Below are 19,291 nucleotides of genomic sequence, written 5' to 3'. Positions count from 1 at the left end.
AAGAGAAGGAATTGTTTTAGTAATACAATATAGTATTTCTTGCTGACTTTCTCCTTCACCTCTACCTTTTTTTTCTTTTTCTTTTCCTTTTTTTTTTTGAGACGGAGTCTTACTCTGTCGCCCAGGCTGGAGTGCAATGGTGCGAGACTCACTGCAGCCTCTGCTTCCCAGGTTCAAGTGATACTCCTGCCTCAGCCTCCCGAGTAGCTGGGATTACAGGCACGTGCCACCACACCCAGCTAATTTTTGTATTTTTAGTAGAGACAAGGTTTCACCATGTTGGCCAGGTTGGACTCGAATTCTTGACCTCAGGCGATCTGCCCGCCTCAGCCTCCCAAAGTGCTGGGATTACAGCTGTGAGCCACCGCGCCCAGCCTTTCACCTGTACTTTTTTTGAATCACTATATGTACACATACACTATATATAATGTACACACCCCCCCACACCTCCCCACATGTATATACATTCCAGTCCTAAAGGAGTATGCTTTCTAAGAGATACAAGCTAAGTGATGTAATTTAAACTTCCCTTACCTTTCTTGCTACATCCCGAGAGAAGTAGCTATAAGGAACGAATTTAAGATTACACTTGTCTCCTGTCTTGTGATTCACAATATCAATTTCACCAGACTGTAAAATGAAAAAATTCAGTTTTATTAAGACTGGATAAATTCAATGTCTGCCAAATCCATGGTTCATAATTCTTTACTTTTCAATCTTACATTCTAGTAATCCCCTTGTTTAAGATTCCGATCTTAGCTAGCCTTGGGAATGCTATAGAATCCCTATGTAACCTTGCTTTTCCAGGTTGAGATCAAGACCAAGTGACCACTTGTTTTGAATTGTGTCTCACATGTTAGATGGCATGATTTGACCTTCAGCACATATACTGAAATTCACATGATAATTTACCTTTCCAAACCAATCCCTCACTAGTACCCTTCATGAACTCTTCTGCTTAAATCAAAATACTCTACTCACAATTTCGAATTACATATGGTGGGTCTTTCTATACTTTATTCATTTCATTTTCCCTCTTCTTTTTTTTTAAAAAAATTTTTTGTAGAGACAAGGTCTCACTATGTTGCCCAGGCTAGTCTCAAACTCCTGTGCTTAAGTGATCCTCCCAGTTTGGCCTCCCAAGATGTTGGGATTACAGGCATGAGCCAACATGCCCGGCCCATTTTCCCTTCCTTTCTATCTTCTGAATCCCAAACCACACTTTAAGATTCAGCTTAATTCCCATATCTACTGTGAGGTCTTTCCTGACTGCTCAGAAGACAGTATTCCCTCTTTTCTAAATTTACTGCAACCATTGTCTTAAGAGCAAACTGACAATTAATCAGATACTATCGTAGGGCATCTTTTATATTAGTGTATGTTGCTGCATACTTTCCAACCTACACATTGGTCATATATCTCTAATGATATAATAACTTCTTGAGGGACATCTCATCAGGCTTTGTATCTCCAGGACCTAGCATACTGCCTGGCAATAAATATTTGATGAATAATGAAAGGATTAAGAGTTGGGGCCACGTTTGTTTTTTCTACCTGTCGTAGCACCCAACACAGTCCTAGCAGAATAGTCACTGATGAATGTTATAATTTGGTCATTTATAAACAATAATTTGTGGTACAGAAACTTGGGGAGGTAGAGGTAGGGTTACTGCCTGAGAGAAATTCCTTAGGAGAAACTGATGAATCAGTAGGAACATTCTGGGACCAGTTCACATGTCCTAAATACTGCAGAAATATATCTAAAGAGATATTCTTTTAAACTTCACACGCACTTTAGGTACCTTTCCTCACCTGATCTATCCACAACTTGCCCACAATAATGTTGTGTACAGTTGTGGTAACTTTCTTCCAAGTGTAGTGGTGCCCAGTTGCATGGAAAATACAATGAATGGTACCTGGAAGCAGAAAGAGGTATCCAAATTAAGCCAAATGTCAGAAAAATAGCATCATGCAGCCTCAAAACAGTAATGGATTAATTTCTTTCTATTGATATTTATTACTTTTAGAAATAAAACAATAAAAATGACTTATACTTTCTTAAATGCTGGAAGTGTTGACTGAATTTTTCTCACTTGACTTTTAGCAATCTATGAATAAAACATAACTACATGATGACAAACCCTGGCAACTGATATACCTCAGCCAGGGCGCTGTGTTCTATAACACAACTGCAAAATTCACAGAAACAAGTCAAATGTGCCCCAACATGCATCGTGGAAGTAACTGCATTATGGAAGGAGCACACATTGGTAGTCTGTACTGGGACCGGGCTCTATTGTTAGTTACTAGCTGTGTGACCTTAAACAAACCACTTATCTAAGGCCCCTTAATTGTAAAAATGGAATAGTGGATAGAGCTGGGGCTTTGAAATCAGACAGAACTGGATTAAATCCTGGCTCTAGTCCTCATTAGATGTATGACCCTCTCTTATATAATGAAGAATAAAACCCTTATAATTTCCCAAGTGACAGGAGTATCTCTGTTATTTATGGTGGACCTTGACAATTTATACTAATGAGGTGACTCATGGTGGGCCCCAGAGAGCTAATGCTAATAACTTAGGATGAGAACAAGCCAGGCTCCACCATGTGATTAGAGACAGGGTTTTGAGTCACCTGATACTGGGTTAACTTCCTGACCTCCGGTGATGAAAGAGGATCTGGATATTGAATTAAATCCTGCAATCAAACCTAAATAATGAAGCCCTACTAAAATCTCTGGACACCAAAGCTCAGTGGAGTTTCCTGGTTGATGAATATATCAGTGTGCCAAGAGGGTGATGTGCTCTGATTCCATGGTGACAGGACACAAAGTTCTGTGTTCAGGACCCTCCCAGACCTCACCCTATGGGTCCCTTCGTTTGGCTGGCCCTGATTTGTACCCTGAATAATACAACGGTAATGACAACTAGAGCACTTTCCTGAGTTCTGAGTCATTCTAATGAATTATCAAACCTGAGGTAGTTGTGGGAACTCCTGAACTTACAGCCAGTTATCAGAAGTGCAGGTGGCCTAGGGCCTCCAACTTGTTGCTGGCATTTGAAGCAAGGGCAATCTTGCTGGGTACTATGCCCTTAACTTAGGGAATGTGCGGGAACTCTGGGTGGTTAGTGTCAGAATTGCATTACAGTATTGCACTATGAATGTTTCAAGTGCCTTGGTTTTATCATCTGTGAACTCAGGATAATCCGTCCTATTGTGCAGTAAATGTCTGTTTATTTGCCTAATAAAATGCTTGCAACATATAGCTGACTCCTGTTCCTATGAGTCAATCTTCAATGAATAACAAAATCAGTGGTTTCACAGGAGAGATAACTGAGGATTCAAAAAAATCAAAAATTTAAAAAGATAGTTAATAATAGTCAATTCCAGGCCAGGTGGGATGGCTCACCCCTATAATCCCAGCACTTTGGAAGGCCAAAGTGGGCAGATCACTTGACGTCAGGTGTTCAAGACCAGCCTGGCCAACATGGTGAAACCCCATCTCTACTAAAAATACAAAAAATTAGCTGGGTGTGGTGGTGTGTGCCTGTAATCCCAGCTACTCGGGAGGCTGAGGTGGGAGAATCACTTGAACCCAGGAGGCAAAGGTTGCAGTGAGCCAAGATCACATCACTGCACTCCAGCCTGGACAACAGAGTGAGTCACTGTCTCAAAAATAAAAAATAAAAATACGGGAGGCTGAGGCAGGAGAATGGCGTGAACCCAGGAGGCGGAGCTTGCAGTGAGCCGAGACCACGCCACTGCTCTCCAGCCTGGGCAACAGAGTGAGACTCCATCTCAAAAAAATAAAATAAAATAAAATAAAATAAAATAAAATAAAAGAATAAAAATTAAAAAGTCGATTCCAGTAAAAGTATAACCCTAAGTTCTCTCTGTAAGCACTAATAAAAATAACTCACCAGTTGTGGTTTAGACATGTTTCTTATACAAAAAATTAAAGTAGCCCTGCCTTGGCAGATAAGGATAACAACAATGAAGGCTATGACATTAATGATAATAACAGCAACTCCACTGAGAACACTTGCTGTGTACTAGGCGCCGTGCTATTGCCTCCTCATACATTATTTCATTTTTTTTTTTTTTTTTTTGAGACGGAGTCTCGCTCTGTCGCCCAGGCTGGAGTGCAGTGGCCGGATCTCAGCTCACTGCAACACTGCAAGCTCCGCCTCCCGGGTTTACACCATTCTCCTGCCTCAGCCTCCCGGGTAGCTGGGACTACAGGCGCCCGCCACATCGCCTGGCTAGTTTTTTGTATTTTTTTAGTAGAGACGGGGTTTCACCGTGTTAGGCAGGATGGTCTCGATCTCCTGACCTCGTGATCCACCCGTCTCGGCCTCCCAAAGTGCTGGGATTACAGGCTTGAGCCACCGCGCCCGGCCACATTATTTCATTTAATCTTCACAAACACATTCGAAATATTTGCTCCACCTAAACATATTCTAAATCTCTGGGTTTCTTTTTCTTTTTCTTTTGTTTTCCAGATGGAGTTTTGCTTTGTCACCCAGACTGGAGTGCAGTGGTGCAGTCTCAGCTCACTGCAACCTCCACCTTCCGGGTTCAAACAATCCTGCCTCAGCCTCCCGAGTGGCTGGGGTTACAGGCGCCCACCACCACACCCAGCTAATTTTTGTATTTTTAGTAGAGACAGGATTTCACCATATTGGCCAGGCTGGTCTCAAACTACTGACCTCGTGATCCGCCCACCTCGGCCTCCCAAAGAGCTGGGATTACAGGCGTGAGCCACCACACACACAATGTTTTTTTGTTTTTTTGTTTTTTTTTGAGACAGGATCTTGCTTTGTCACCCAGACTGGAATGCAACGGTGAAATCATAGTTCACTGCAACCTTGACCTCCTGGGCTCAAGCAATCCTCCCTCCTCAGTCTCCCAAGCAGCTGGGACTACAGGCATATGCCACAACGCCCAGCTAAAGTTTTTCATTTTTTGTAGAGACAGGGTCCCACTATGTTGCCTAAACTGGTCTTGAGCTTCTGGGCTCAGATGATCCTCCCACCTCAGCCTCCCAAAATACTAGGATTACAGGCACGATCCACTGCACCCGGCCTAAATCTCTTAACCAATACCTCCTCCTCTACCATCTCATTCTATGAGACCAGCATTCCCTGACACTAAAGAACTCAAGTCAACAATGGGCAAAGGAGGCTGGGTATGGCGGCTCACGCCTGTAATCCCCGCACTTTGGGAGGTGGAGGTGGGTGGATCACGAGGTCAGGAGATCGAGACCACGGTGAAACCCCGTCTCCACTAAAAGTACAAAAAATTAGCGGGACATGGTGGTGGGTGCCTGTAGTTCCAGCTACTCAGGAGGCTGAGGCAGGAGAATGGCATGAACCCAGGAGGCGGAGCTTGCAGTGAGCCGAGATGGCGCCACTGCACTCCAGCCTGGGCGACAGAGCGAGACTCCGTCTCAAAAAAAAAAAAAAAAAAGAAAATTATTTTGTAATGTATATAGAGTTCCCATTTTACAAGATTAAGAGTTTTGGAGATGGAGGGTGGTGATGGTTGCACAACATTATGTATGTAATACCACTGACCACTACACTTAAGAATTGGTAAGGTGCTAAATTTTATGTTACGTGTATTTTACAATTAAAAAATTAGAGACCAGGCACAGTGGCTCATGCCTGTAATCCAGCACTCTGGGAGGCCGAAGCAGGTGGATCACTTGAGGTGAGTAGTTCAAGACCAGCCAGGCCAACATGGTGAAATCCCGTCTCTACTAAAAATACAAGTTAGCCAGTTGTGGTGGTGCACGCCTGTAGTCCCAGCTAGTCAGAAGGCTGAGGCAGGATAATCAGTTGAACCCGGGAGCGGGAGGTTGCAGTGAACCAAGATCATACCACTGCACTCCAGTCTGGGAGACAGAGCAAGACTCTGTCTGAAAAAAATAAAGTAAGTAGGCCGGGCACGGTGGCTCAAGCCTGTAATCCCAGCACTTTGGGAGGCCGAGACGGGCGGATCACGAGGTCAGGAGATCGAGACCATCCTGGCTAACATGGTGAAACCCCGTCTCTACTAAAAAATACAAAAAACTAGCCGGGCAAAGTGGCGGGCGCCTGTAGTCCCAGCTACTCGGGAGGCTGAGGCAGGAGAATGGCCTAAACCCGGGAGGCGGAGCTTGCAGTGAGCTGAGATCCGGCCACTGCACTCCAGCCCGGGCGACAGAGCGAGACCCCGTCTCAAAAACAAAAATAAATAAATAAAAAAAATAAATAAAAAATAAAGTAAGTAATAAAAATAAAAAATATGAAATAATGGCCGGGCGCGGTGGCTCAAGCCTGTAATCCCAGCACTTTGGGAGGCCAAGACGGGCGGATCACGAGGTCAGGAGTTCGAGACCATCCTGGTGAACACGGTGAAATCCCGTCTCTACTAAAAAATACAAAAACTAGCCGGGCGAGGTGGCGGCGCCTGTAGTCCCAGCTACTCGGGAGGCTGAGGCAGGAGAATGGCATAAACCCGGGAGGCAGAGCTTGCAGTGAGCTGAGATCCAGCCACTGCACTCCAGCCTGGGCGACAGAGCAAGACTCCGTCTCAAAAAAAAAAAAAAAAAAAAAAAAAAGAAATAAAAAAACTGGAAAAAGGACAAGAAAAATAAGTCATAGAGGCCAGAAGGCAATGGGATGATATAAGCAAAATGCTGAAAGGAAAAGACTGTCAAAGCAATCATTCTTTTTTTTTTTTTTTTGTAGAGATGGGGGTCTCCCTATGTTGCCCAGGCTGCTATCAGACTCTTGGGCCCAAGTGATCCTCCTGCCTTGACCTCCCAAAGTGTTGGGATTACAGGCGTGAGCCACTGCATCCGGGCCAAGAGTCTTAATTAAATCTATCTTTTTGGTCGGGCATGGTGGTGCCTCATGCCAGTAATTCCAGCATTTTGGGGGGCCAAGGCAGGTGGATCACTTGAGATCAGAAGTTCGAGACCAGCCTGGCCAACATGGTGGAACCCAGTTTCTACCAAAAATACAAAAATTAGCTGGGTATGGTGGTGGACAGCTGTAATCCCAGCTACTTGGGAGGCTGAGGCAGGAGAATCGCCTGAGCCTGGGAGGCGGAGGTTGCAACAAGCAGAGATTGCACCACCGCACTCCAGCCTGGGCAACACAGCGAGCCTTTGTCTCAAAAAAAAAAAAAAAAAAAAAAAAGAAAAAAAAATCCATAAATAAAAATAAATGCACCTTTTTAAACTTCAAGCATTATCAGCTAATTTCTATATCCTAGAACTTGATGAAGAAATTCTTATTTGCACTGGGCATGGTAGCTCACGGCTGTAATCCCAGCACTTTGGGAGGCCGAGGTGGGTAGATCATGAGGTCAGGAGTTTGAGACCAGCCTGGCCAAAATGGTGAAAACCCATCTCTACCAAAAATACAAAAATTAGCCAGGCACGGTGGTGGGCACCTGTAATCTCAGCTACTCAGGAGGCTGAGGCAGGAGAATCGCTTGAACCCAGTGAAGTTGCAGTGAGCCAAGACTGCGCCATTGCACTCTAGCCTGGGTGACACAGTAAGACTCAGTCTCAAAAAAAAAAAAAAGAAATTCATATTTGCCCCTTACAATAGCCTTATTTGGAAACTTCAGTTATGTTTTCTAGAAGCATTCTTTTTTCCAAATGTCAAGGGTTCTAATCTTTTTAGCCTATTTTATAGGGAAACTCAAACTCATTGCCACTACCTCCAAGTATCTTTAGGCACTTTCATTGGTCTGTATTCGATTTTCTTCAGTCCTGGCTGACTTTTTCACAGTGGAGTTAACAGAACCATAATTTTGTACAAAGTTGTCCTGCTACCAAATAACCTTAAAACTGTCTTATCTTGTCAGACCTCCGTGAGAATACTGGGCTGATGTCTTCAGTGTCCTTTTTGCACTGTAATTGTAACTGACGGCTTGTAGTCTCTCCTTTTCAGTACACCCTAGTGATAAAGACAGTGGTCCCTGAAGCCAGATTGCCTCAACTCAGATCCCATACTAGCTGATTAAGCTGACCCTGACAACCTAAGCTATCTATACCTAGTTTTCTTTGTTTAAAAAATGGCAATAAAGGTGTCTATCTCATGGAATTATTGTTGGGCCTGAATGAATTAATACATGAAAAGCACTACTATCAATGGCTGACCCATAATGAACACTCAACAAATGCTACTTCAATTATTAACATAAAAGTTTGAACTACTTTTCCCGAGATGCATTACTTTATGCTGAACACACCAGAGCAGTGTATTAAACTGCCAGTCATCCATCTGTTCACTCACTCACAACCTTGTCCATAAATTTTTCTTTAGTTATATCTACTGGTTTAACAATAATTTTCTCTCTGAGAACTGAGTGCCATGGCAAATGTAAAAATTTCACTGCATGATTCGCCTTCCAAGCCACTGAGCCTAAAAGTGTTAAATACAGCCATCCCCAGGGCAGGTATCTAGAAATTCCATTCTTTAGATTTCTATATTCAGCTTCCTATCACAAAGTCAATCCTTTCTTCAATCTCCCCATGAAGACCGGGATTTTTGTTTTGTTCACTTACACTTTCCAAACACTGAGAACCATGCCCGCCCCATGGCAGGTACTCAGTTAAGCAGCTGATATGCGGAGGAATTTAACAGGATCCTGGTGATCCAAATCTTAAATAACCATAGGAATGCAAATACTATCAAATTGTTTTCTTTTTAATTAATTGTTTTCCTATTTAATTAATTAATTTATTTATTTATTATTTATTTTTTTTTTTTGAGGCGGAGTCTCGCTCTGTCGCCCGGACTGGAGTGCAGTGGCCGGATCTCAGCTCACTGCAAGCTCCGTCTCCCAGGTTTACGCCATTCTCCTGCCTCAGCCTCCCGAGTAGCTGGGACTACAGGCGCCCGCCACCTCGCCCGGCTAGTTTTTTTTTTTTTTGTATTTTTAGTAGAGACGGGGTTTCACCGTGTTAGCCAGGATGGTCTCAATCTCCTGACCTCGTGATCCGCCCGTCTCGGCCTCCCAAAGTGCTGGGATTACAGGCTTGAGCCACCGCGCCCGGCCATTAATTTATTTTTAAAATGAAATTTCTCTAGGATAAATGTTTTAACGTTAAAAAATTAGATCCTTAACAAATTACTAAAACTTAGAAAAAAAATTAGATCCACCATCTATACCATGTTCATATATTCATTCCTCAAAGAAATCTAGATTAGTCAAATTATAGAGAAAATGTACAATATTTCATTAGTTAAGTTTATTGTTATCTTTTAGATGAATCCTCTTCCCTTGGTATTTGTGAGGGATTGGTTACAGAACATCCTGCAGATACCACAATTTGGTCAAGTCACTCATATAAAATGGTGCAGAGTATCTGCACGTAACCTACACATATCCTCTCCCTCGTATACTCAGATTACTTGTAATACATAATACAATATAAATGCTACACAAATAGGTTTTTTTTGGTCTTTTTTTGTATCATTATTTTTTATTATTTCTTTCCCACCAGTATTTTTTCTTTTTTCTTTTTTTTTTTTTGAGACGGAGTCTCGCTCTGTCACCCAGGCTGCAGTGCAGTGGCCAGATCTCAGCTCACTGCAAGCTCCGCCTCCCGGGTTTATGCCATTCTCCTGCCTCAGCCTCCTGAGTAGCTGGGACTACAGGGGCCCACCACCTAACCTGGCTACTTTTTTGTAGTTTTTAGTAGAGATGGGGTTTCACCGTGTTAGCCAGGATGGTCTTCATCTCCTGACCTTGTGATCCGCCCGTCTTGGCCTCCCAAAGTGCTGGGATTACAGGCTTTTTTTTTTTTCCCCCTGAGAGGGAGTTCTGCTCTTGTCACCCAGGCTAGAGTGAAACGGCACAATCTCAGCTTACTGCAACCTCCGCCTCCTGGGTTCAAGCAATTCTCCTGCCTCAGCCTCTCGAGTAGCTGAGATTACAGGCACCCGACACCACACCTGGCTAATTTTTGTATTTTTAGTAGAGACGGGGTTTCACCATGTTGGCCAGACTGGCCTTGAACTCCTAACCTCAGGTGATCCGCCTGCCTTGGCCTCCCAAAGTGCTGGGATTACAGGCATGAGCCACCACGCCTGGCCCCCAGTACTCTCAGTATCCATGAATGCAGAATACCCAAGTACGGACAGCTGACTGTACCTAACCATCCATGGAATGAAATATAATTCATCCCTTTAGAGATCCTCAAGGGGCCTCTGAAACTCTTCTCTATGGCAAAACGTCACACTGCAATATGGCCACTGACACCCTAATTCTGCAAATAAGATGGTAACATCCCAGGCATTTACTACTCTTAAGCTAATACTTCTGAAATTGTTAGCTGCAAAGACAATTAAGCATGTAGAAGCTTTTTAAAGCTCCTCGGTAAAGATCAAGACTGATGTATCACTTAGTCTCCTTTTCATTTAGGGATCTTCTGCATATTAATCATGAAATTAGAAGGAACACTGCAATTTCTTTTCTCCGTTTACATATGTTACAAAACATTTATGAATTTTTTTCTGGCTAATTTCTAGTTTGCACTATGTTTGCTGCATTTGTGTTTCTGAGCAAAGGTGAATTCATTAAAGAAGCAGTCTATATTGCAATACTTAAGAATTGTAGCTATGCTTCGTGAAAGACTAGAACCTGGAAATGGAAAGCCACCAGCAGCTCAGGGAGTCATGGTCAGCTCTGTCTCTTGGGAGCTACTTGGTTTCTCTAATTGCTTTATGCTTTGATCTCTTTCTGTAGAGCAGCTTTTACTCTTCAGTACACACTTGGCCAAACACGGTTTAAGAAAGCATTGAGAAGTTCAAGAAAGCATTGAGAAGCTCTACTACACTTTTTTAATAATTGGATTTCTTCTAAGGTATAGGATCTCTAACATTGTATATTAGGATTCCATTCCCAGGACTGATTCTGACACAAAATTAACTTGTAATCCAATAAGAGTTTTTGTTTTTTGGGGTTTTTTTTCTTTCTCTCTTTGTTTTTGAGATAGAGTTTCACTCTGTAGCCCAGACTGGAGTGCAACAGCGCAATCTCGGCTCACTGCAACCTCTGCCTCCGGGTTTAAGCAATTCTTGTGCCTCAGCCTCCGAGTAGCTGAGACAACAGGCGTGTACCACCACAGCTAATTTTTTTGTATTCTTAGTAAAGAGGGGGTTTCACCATGTTGCCCAGGCTGGTCCAGAGCTCAGACAATCTGCCGGCCTTGGCCACCCAAAGTGCTAGGATTACAGGTGTGAGCCACTGTGCCCAGCCCCAAGTAAGATCTTTTTAAAATAAAGTTTCACTGACTTAGAATTCAGCCATTACAAAATTGATACCTAACCCATCAGGTAGAGGAAGAGAAAAGGGAGGAAGGAGAGGGAAAAGTGGAGGGATTAAGCTGAGAAACCTAACCTTGCAATCATGAGTTCTGATTTACAGAGAGAACCTGATTGCTAGAGAAAGGAGAAAAACACCACCAGTTAAGAGACAGAATTTTTTAAAAAAATGCATGCTAGATTTTGTGTTCTAAATAGTGCTTAGGTGAGATGCATTAAATATAGCTAAGAGGATAAAGAATTTAGGACTAGATGGGTCCTTAAAGAGTTTCTAGCCTCCACACTCATTTGATAGCTGAAAAGTTAAATACCTGCCCAAAGCCAGTCAGTGAGGGTCAGTGCCTGAATCAGACCTCCTGTCTCCTGACTCTTGAGCCAGTGTCCTCCTCCATCGTGCCAGAAAACCTTTCATTCCAGGAGCATTAATTCTGACAAAGATGGGAACCTTACCGAGGGGCATAATGGAGAGGTATTTGCCTCGAAACTTGCTGGTGATTTTGATTTCCTGACGCAATGTCCAGCCATTTTTGGACTCAGCATGGTGCGCAGCAGCAGGGGGATGATGACTCACCTTGAAGAAATCAGGTTCAAATTAAGAAGGCAGAAAGGAGAAGAAAAAGATACTGCCTATAAATTGGTGAGAAACACCCAAAATTCACACTTGATGTTTTTACACCCACAACAGTAGGTGAATCCCAGAACCTCCAGTGTCTCCAATGCTGAAGTTCTGAAGAAAAAGAACAAAAGCTGGGATGACAGGGACTAGAATTTCTGCAAACATTAAGACCCAGGGGATTAACCAAAAAATTATCTCTTTCTTCAGAAAGGAAATGCGTTATGGTCCTGAGGCTCCTTTACCTGCTCACAGAGTGATCGGTACCCATTCTCCTCTAATCGGTCCAGCTCAAAGGTCTCTCCAAGCAGTGGGTTGAATGGCTTACTGGTGCGGAAGACAGTAGTGGAGTAGGAGGACACGGTGAAAGCTGCAACATAACAGAGCTGTTCTAGAGAATTCTCACATTTTGCAGCTCGGTCTAACAGCTCATGGTATTCCAGATCTTCGGTAAGGCGCTGAAGCATGGACAAGGGCTCATTAAAGTTTACCTGTAAGGAAAAGAACAGTTAAAAAAACTCTGCCTACCCATCTATACGAGACAGTTTTATTTTGCAGTTGAGGAAATAAATCACTGGGGAAAGAGGGCTTTGCTCAGTAGAGCAGCTCTAATATTTAATCCGCAAACAACCCATTCTCCTTGTCAACTGTTCATGTCTGTGAGTGGCAGAAATCACTGTTTTCATTTCACTAACTGTAAGCTCTTTGAGATGGGAACCATGCCTCTTCTGTTGAGCACTACATATCCAAGCTCCATCAGTGCCTGGCCCACAGAAGACCATCATCAAATAAGTGTTGGGTAAGTTTTTTTTGTTTTTGTTTTTTTTGAGACAGAGTCTCATTTTGTTGCCCAGGCTGGAGTGCAGTGGTGCGATCTCCACTCGCTACAAGCTCCGCCTCCCGGGTTCACGTCATTCTCTTGCCTCCGCCTTGCGAGTAGCCGGGACTACAGGCGCCCGCCACCTCGCCCGGTTAATTTTTGTATTTTCAGTAGAGCGGGGTTTCACCATGTTAGCCAGGGTGGCCTTGATCTCCCGACCTCGTGATCCGCCCGTCTCGGCCTCCCAAAGTGCTGGGATTACAGGCATGAGCCACCGCGCCCGGCCTGGATAAGTTTTTAAAAAAAGAAATGTAATGTATTTTAGCACAAGTATACCCAGAGAGGAAGTCAGGTATTTAAAATTCTTGGAGAATGAAAGAAACAGTAGTAAATTATAAGTACAGCTGTATCCTGACTAGTTATAAAAGTTAGCTTCCATCCTGGACAAAACAATTGCTAAGACTCAGTTCAGTTCTGCATCAGGCCAGGATTCTGACTTCTCCTCTGAGGCTGGATAATTGTGTTTCTGGGAGTGAAATGCTCATGATGGGGGTTGAAAGGGGGCTGTGCATGCTCTTACTTTTCTAATTTTGAAGCCAGCTTAAGGCAACCAAGTACTGGATAAAGCAAGCATGTGTGTGTATATGTCTATGAAGCAGGGGTTGGGGGCTTCTGTTGCGGGAGATGTTCATTCATTCATTTATTCACTTACTCATTCCACAAATGTTTATTGAGTACCCATGTGTGCCAGACCCTATGCTACCCACTGGGTACAGAGAAGTGAACAAGAGAAGCTGACTTTTTTGGGGAGTGGAGGGGTAGGGAGTGAGAAACATTGTTAATGCTCCCCACCCATCTACTCCCCAAAAAACTCAGCTTCTAAATTAACTCCTTGAAATTTTAAAGGATTTTACTATGTAAAAATTCACTATAAAACAAGTCGGGTTCCCAAGTTAGTCCATAAAGCTTATTTAATTAACAACATAGATGAACAAGTCTAAATATTATTAGCCTGAGTTCTAAGTCTAGAGAAGAAAAAAGAAAAAAATTCCCTTTTTAGTGAACGGTTCTGGCCTTAAGCAACACTTTAGTTAAACAAACAGAAAAAACACAACACTTTTCTTTCTGATGTTCCACCTCTTTCAGCATTTTTGTTCACCCTCCTACTCACCAACCTCTGAGCTACATATTACCCTAATACTTGCTATCCCCCCTCAATTGTGAAATTAATATCATATAATTTTTAACTATAAAAAACTTTGAAAACAAAGTATCAAGGAAAAAATTTTCTTGAAATGAGATCACCACCATTAACATTTTCAGTTTGTTTCTATACATTCATACACTTTTAAAAGTAATAAACTTGGCCACGCGTGGTGGCTCATGCTTACAATCCTAGCACTTTGGGAGGCTGAGGCGAGTGGATTGCTTGAGCTCAGCAGTTTGAGACCAGCCTGGGAAACATGGCAAAACCCCATCTCTATAAAAAATACAAAAATTAGCAAGGTGTGGTGGTGTGCACCTGTAGACCCAGTTAATTGGGAGGCTGAGGTGGGATGATGGCTTGAGCCCAGGAGGCAGAGGTTGCAGTGAGTCAAGACCATGCCGCTGCACTCCAGCCTGCGTAACAGAGTGAGACCCTGTCTCAAAAAAATAATAAAATAATAAATAAATTAAATTAAATTAAATTCATAAACTACAGCCTGCTTTTTCTCTGAGAAATATCCCACATGTTTCTCTGTGAACATTTTCCAGTGAACACAGAGCCACAGGACCAACAACACTCATCCTTTGAGAAATAGGACCTACCAAAACAGTGTGCCATACTCCTGAGCCCTCTTCCCCACACTGACAGACAAGCAGTATGAGGACACGAACACACACTGAGGGGTGGTGGGTTGAGAAAGCCCTAATCCTCAATTCTTTTTAAAGAGGGCATTTATTAACTACACCCAACAAAATCTCTCAGTGGCAGAATTTCAGGCAACATAAAGTAACATTTCCATACATTTTGAGGAAAACTGGGGACAGGCAGTGTACTCCACTGGTGGTACTAGACATACCAGCAGTGCATGGGACTAGAATCAGCACATTTTTATCACTGCTTTTCACACACACACAGCCTTGCCCATCAACAACCAGTTTCTCCAAAAGTGCCAAGCTTCTTATAATAGTCATTTTATTACTCAAAAGCCAAGCAGGGAAACAAATGAGTCTGAGTATTTAAAGGGGAAGGAAGGATTTACACAGTTGATGAAAAATTGGGCAGCTAAAAAAAAGACAACCCAGAGATTAGCAGCAGCAGGAAGCTATAACCATTGGTAGGGTGGAGAGATGGGGAGAAGTAGCAGTATTACTACAGCTCAGAGGTGGAGGTCCAAGAGAGGAGGATCAGGAGAATGTAAAACATCAAGGCAGGGGAGGCCTGTCCAGTGAAAGCCAGAGCACCACTCAAGAGGGCATAGAGGGAGAGACTTCCCATAGCCATAACCTCCTACTGGTATCTTGCATTAGTGAAGCCCAGCCAGAATCCAGTAGCCACGAAAGCCTGAAAAAACACTTCCTAGAAGGATCAGTTTTCCCGTGTCACAGCCCAGAGTAGGGGAAGGGTGAAGACTTGATCTGTGGGCAAAACAGGTACAGGATTATACATTCCTAAAGGCAGTATCAACAAGGAACTAATGGTAAAGGAGGAGAGAGAAGTCACCTACACCCAGAAGCTATTTCTTTTTTTTTTTTTTTTTTTTGAGAGAGAGTCTCACTCTGTTGCCCAGGCTGGAGTGCAGTGGCACGATCTCGGCTCACTGCAACCTCCGTCTCCCAGATTCAAACAATTCTCCTGCCTCAGCCTCCCGAGTAGCTAAGATTACAGGCGTGCGCCAGCATGCCCGGCTAATTTTTATATTTTTGGTAGAGATGGGGTTTCACCATGACGGCCAGGTTGGTCTCGAACTCCTGACCTCAAGTGATCTGCCTGCCTCAGCCTCTCAAAGTGCTGGGAATACAGGTGTGGGCCACCACGCATGGCACCAGAAGCTTTTTTTCTCTTTTTTTTCTTTTCTGAGACAGAGTCTCACTCTGTTGCCCAGGCTGGAGTGCAGTGGTGCAATCCCAGCTCACTGCAAGCTCCGCCTCCCGGGTTCACACCATTCTCCTGCCTCAGCCTCCCGAACAGCTGGGACTACAGGTGCCTGCCACCACGTCCAGCTAATTTTTGTATTTTTTAGTAGAGATGGGGTTTCACCATGTTAGCCAGGATGGTCTTGATCTCCTGACCTCGTGATCTACCTGCCTTGGCCTCCCAAAGTGCTGGGATTACAGGCATAAGCCACTGTGCCCGGCCAGCACCAGAGGCTGTTTCTAAGCAGGAACTACATTTCTGAGACTGCAATGACACGCCTTTCCAGTCCACTTTCCCACTACTCCTTTCAAGGCACCTAATACTCCAGGTAAGTGGGGTTTCTTTTCAAGCCCCCAATAAACTAATTATTATTTTAGGTTTATCCTAAGGCTACTCATGGCCTTTTCTTATCTGAAGGTCAACCTTTTTTGAGACAGTGTCTCGCTCTCACCCAGGCTGGAATGCAGTGGTGAGATCATGGCTCACTGTAGCCTCAACCTCCCGGGCTCAAGTGATCCTCCCACCTCAGCCTCCCAAGTAGTTGCGACTACAGGCACACATAACCATGCCTGGCTAACTTATTATTATTATATATATATATTTTTTGAGACAAAGTCTCGCTTGTCATCAAGGCTGGAATGTAGTGGCACCATCTCGACTCACTGCAACCTCTACCTCCAGAGTTCAAGCCATTCTCATGCCTCAGCATCCCGAGTAGCTGGGACTACAGGCACACACCACCATGCCCCACTAATTTTTTGTATTTTAGTAGAGACAGGGTTTCATCATGTTGCCTAGGCTGGTCTCGAACTCCTGAGCTCAGGCAATCCACCCACCTTGGCCTCCCAAAGTGCTAGGATTACAGGCATGAGCCACTATGTCCAGCCAAATTTTTTATTATTTGCAGAGACAGGGTCTCCCCATGTTGCCCAGACTGGTCTTGAAGTCTTGGGCTCAAGCAGTCCTCCTTAGTCTCCCAAGTGTTAGCATGCACCCAGCCCAACACTTTCCTAACAAAAATTCTACATATTTATACATAAACCTATTTGTTTTCCAAGACCCAGTTAATTAATTACTTCGACATTTGCTGAATGATTTACACATGCCAGGCACAGGGCTAAGCATCAAGGATATAAAGACTATCAAGATGTAGCCCCTGATCATGAGGAACGCAGTCTACGAAGAGGCAGAAACTACACATTGGTCCATAGCTTCAAGAGGGTAGGGAGAATGCTTTTGTATTTTTGTATGCTAAGTAGCTGGCTATGGACAAAATCTGTAGCCACTTGCCCATCCCCACTATCCATTCTTCCCTTCTTCTACAACTGGTAGAACCCTTAATTTTTCACAAGGCCATGTCATCTAGAACAGAAGTCTTCATTTCTAGCCTTCTCTCCAGCTAGCTCTGGCCATATAGCTAAGTTTTAGCCACACAGATTTAAGTGATAGTGATTTATGCAACTTCCAGGAAGCATCTTCTTGGTTTTTTGAGACAGAGTCTAGCTCTGTCACCCAGGCTGGAGTACAGTGGTGTGATCTCAGCTCACGGCAACCTCTGCCTCCTGGGTACAAGCGATTCTCCTGCGTCACCCTCCCGAGTATCTGCACCACCACGCACGTTTAATTTTTGTATTTTTAGTAGAGACAGAGTTTCACCATTTTGCCCAGGCTGGTCTTTAACTCCTGACCTCAAGTGATGCACCTGCCTCGGCCTCTCAAAGTGCTGGGATTACACGCATTAGCCACTGCACCCAGCCAGGAAGCACCCTTAAGAGGTATAGCCTTTCCTCTTTTTCCGTTTTCCGGCTGGCTGGAATGAGGCTCTGATGACTCAAGCTGGAGCAGCCACTTGGGCCTGCAGACTGAGGCCAAAGGCAGCAGAGCCCCAGGATAGAAAGAAGCCTGGCCCTGACACCACAGAGTATGGCACTAGCCCTGGACCACCTACTTCTGGGCTTGAACACAATAATGAATTAAGCCAACATTTGTTTAAGGCAGAGGGTTGACAGCTTTTTCTGTAAAGGGCTGGATAGTAAATATTTAGGCTTTGAGGGCCATATGGTCTCTGCCACAATCACTTAACACTGCTGTTGTAGGATGAAAGCAGCTGCAGATGATATGTAAATGAAAGAGTATCACCCTGCTCCTATAAAACATCATGGACGTTAACATCTGAATTTCAACTAATTTTCACATCACAAACTATTTTTTTTTTTTTTTTTTTTTTTTTTTTTTGAGACGGAGTCTCGCGCTGTCACCCAGGCTGGAGTGCTGTGGCCGGATCTCGGCTCACTGCAAGCTCCGCCTCCCGGGTTCACGCCATTCTCCTGCCTCAGCCTCCCGAGTAGCTGGGACTACAGGTGCCGCCACCTCGCCCGGCTAGTTTTTTTTGTAGTTTTTAGTAGAGACGGGGTTTCACCGTGTTAGTCAGGATGGTCTCGATCTCCTGACCTCGTGATCCGCCCGTCTCGGCCTCCCAAAGTGCTAGGATTACAGGCTTGAGCCACCGCGCCCGGCCCACATCACAAACTATTATGCTGTTTGTTGAGCCCTGGCTTAAACTGATACATTTTGATTTTTTTTTGCCTCCCCAACCCCACAGTTGGCCTCAATAATTTGTTTCTTTAATAAATCGAACCTCTATCTTCTATACCTAACTGAAAACTAGGGCAACATCAGGCAAACAGTAGGCACCCAGAAAATGCTTGTGAAATGAACATGCAGTGATACACACTGTTTACACCATCAACAGTGGAACTTGTTGGAACACAAAGGAGAGACATTTCATCCTGATAGGAAGCACTGGAGGAGGTTTGCTGAAAAAGACACACTATAGCTGCATCCTGAAGAAATGGGTATTAGCCACAGCAGAAAAGAGGTGGCAAGTGTTGATAGGGAACTGACGGGAGTCCATGCAGAAAGAGCAGTATGTACAAATGCCCTGAGGGAAAGGACAGGATGTCTGAAGGTAATCCTAATGACTAGAACTCAGGATATGTGGGGTGGAGCCTTGCCCATGGGGAGGAGTTACCAAGCCCCCTAAGGTATCTGGACTATGCTGAAAGCAATGAAGATCCAGTAAAGGATTTTAAGCTGAGGACTGATATTTGCCATTTTTCAAAAATCACTTTCACAACACTGTAGACAGATTGGAGGAAGACATGACAGGGGACAGGGAGGTCAGCCCAAATACCATCTTTGCCATGGGGAGGGTCCTCATCTTTCTGGTTTGAATGAACGATTTTTGCTTCTGTGTTCCCTAAGCCTTTGTTTGTGTTGTACTTTCCATAATACTATCACAGAAAATAATGTTTTCTACCTGTTTTCATGTCTGTCTCTTTTAAACTACATGCTTCTTGAAAACAAAAACTACGATGTATTTATCTTTGCATGCATGTCCCCAGT

General features: G+C 43.8%; 1 protein-coding gene across 1 annotated transcript in view; it reads right to left on the bottom strand.

The window, feature by feature from the left end:
• Positions 1-19,291, bottom strand: part of OSBP (oxysterol binding protein) — a 41,032-nt gene that overhangs the window by 5,199 nt on the left and 16,542 nt on the right. Inside the window, exons 8-11 of the mRNA XM_033207108.1 lie at positions 12,191-12,436; positions 11,783-11,903; positions 1,813-1,916; positions 535-630 (exon numbers count right to left, since the gene is read on the bottom strand). Coding sequence (XP_033062999.1) covers positions 535-630; positions 1,813-1,916; positions 11,783-11,903; positions 12,191-12,436 — 567 coding nt within the window. The remainder of the gene's footprint in view (positions 1-534; positions 631-1,812; positions 1,917-11,782; positions 11,904-12,190; positions 12,437-19,291) is intronic.

Source organism: Trachypithecus francoisi, unplaced genomic scaffold, assembly GCF_009764315.1.
Source record: "Trachypithecus francoisi isolate TF-2019V2 unplaced genomic scaffold, Tfra_2.0 Lachesis_group8, whole genome shotgun sequence".
Classification (NCBI taxonomy): domain Eukaryota; kingdom Metazoa; phylum Chordata; class Mammalia; order Primates; family Cercopithecidae; genus Trachypithecus; species Trachypithecus francoisi.
Note: the sequence above shows the minus strand (reverse complement) of the source record. Positions and strands in the feature narration are given on the sequence as shown.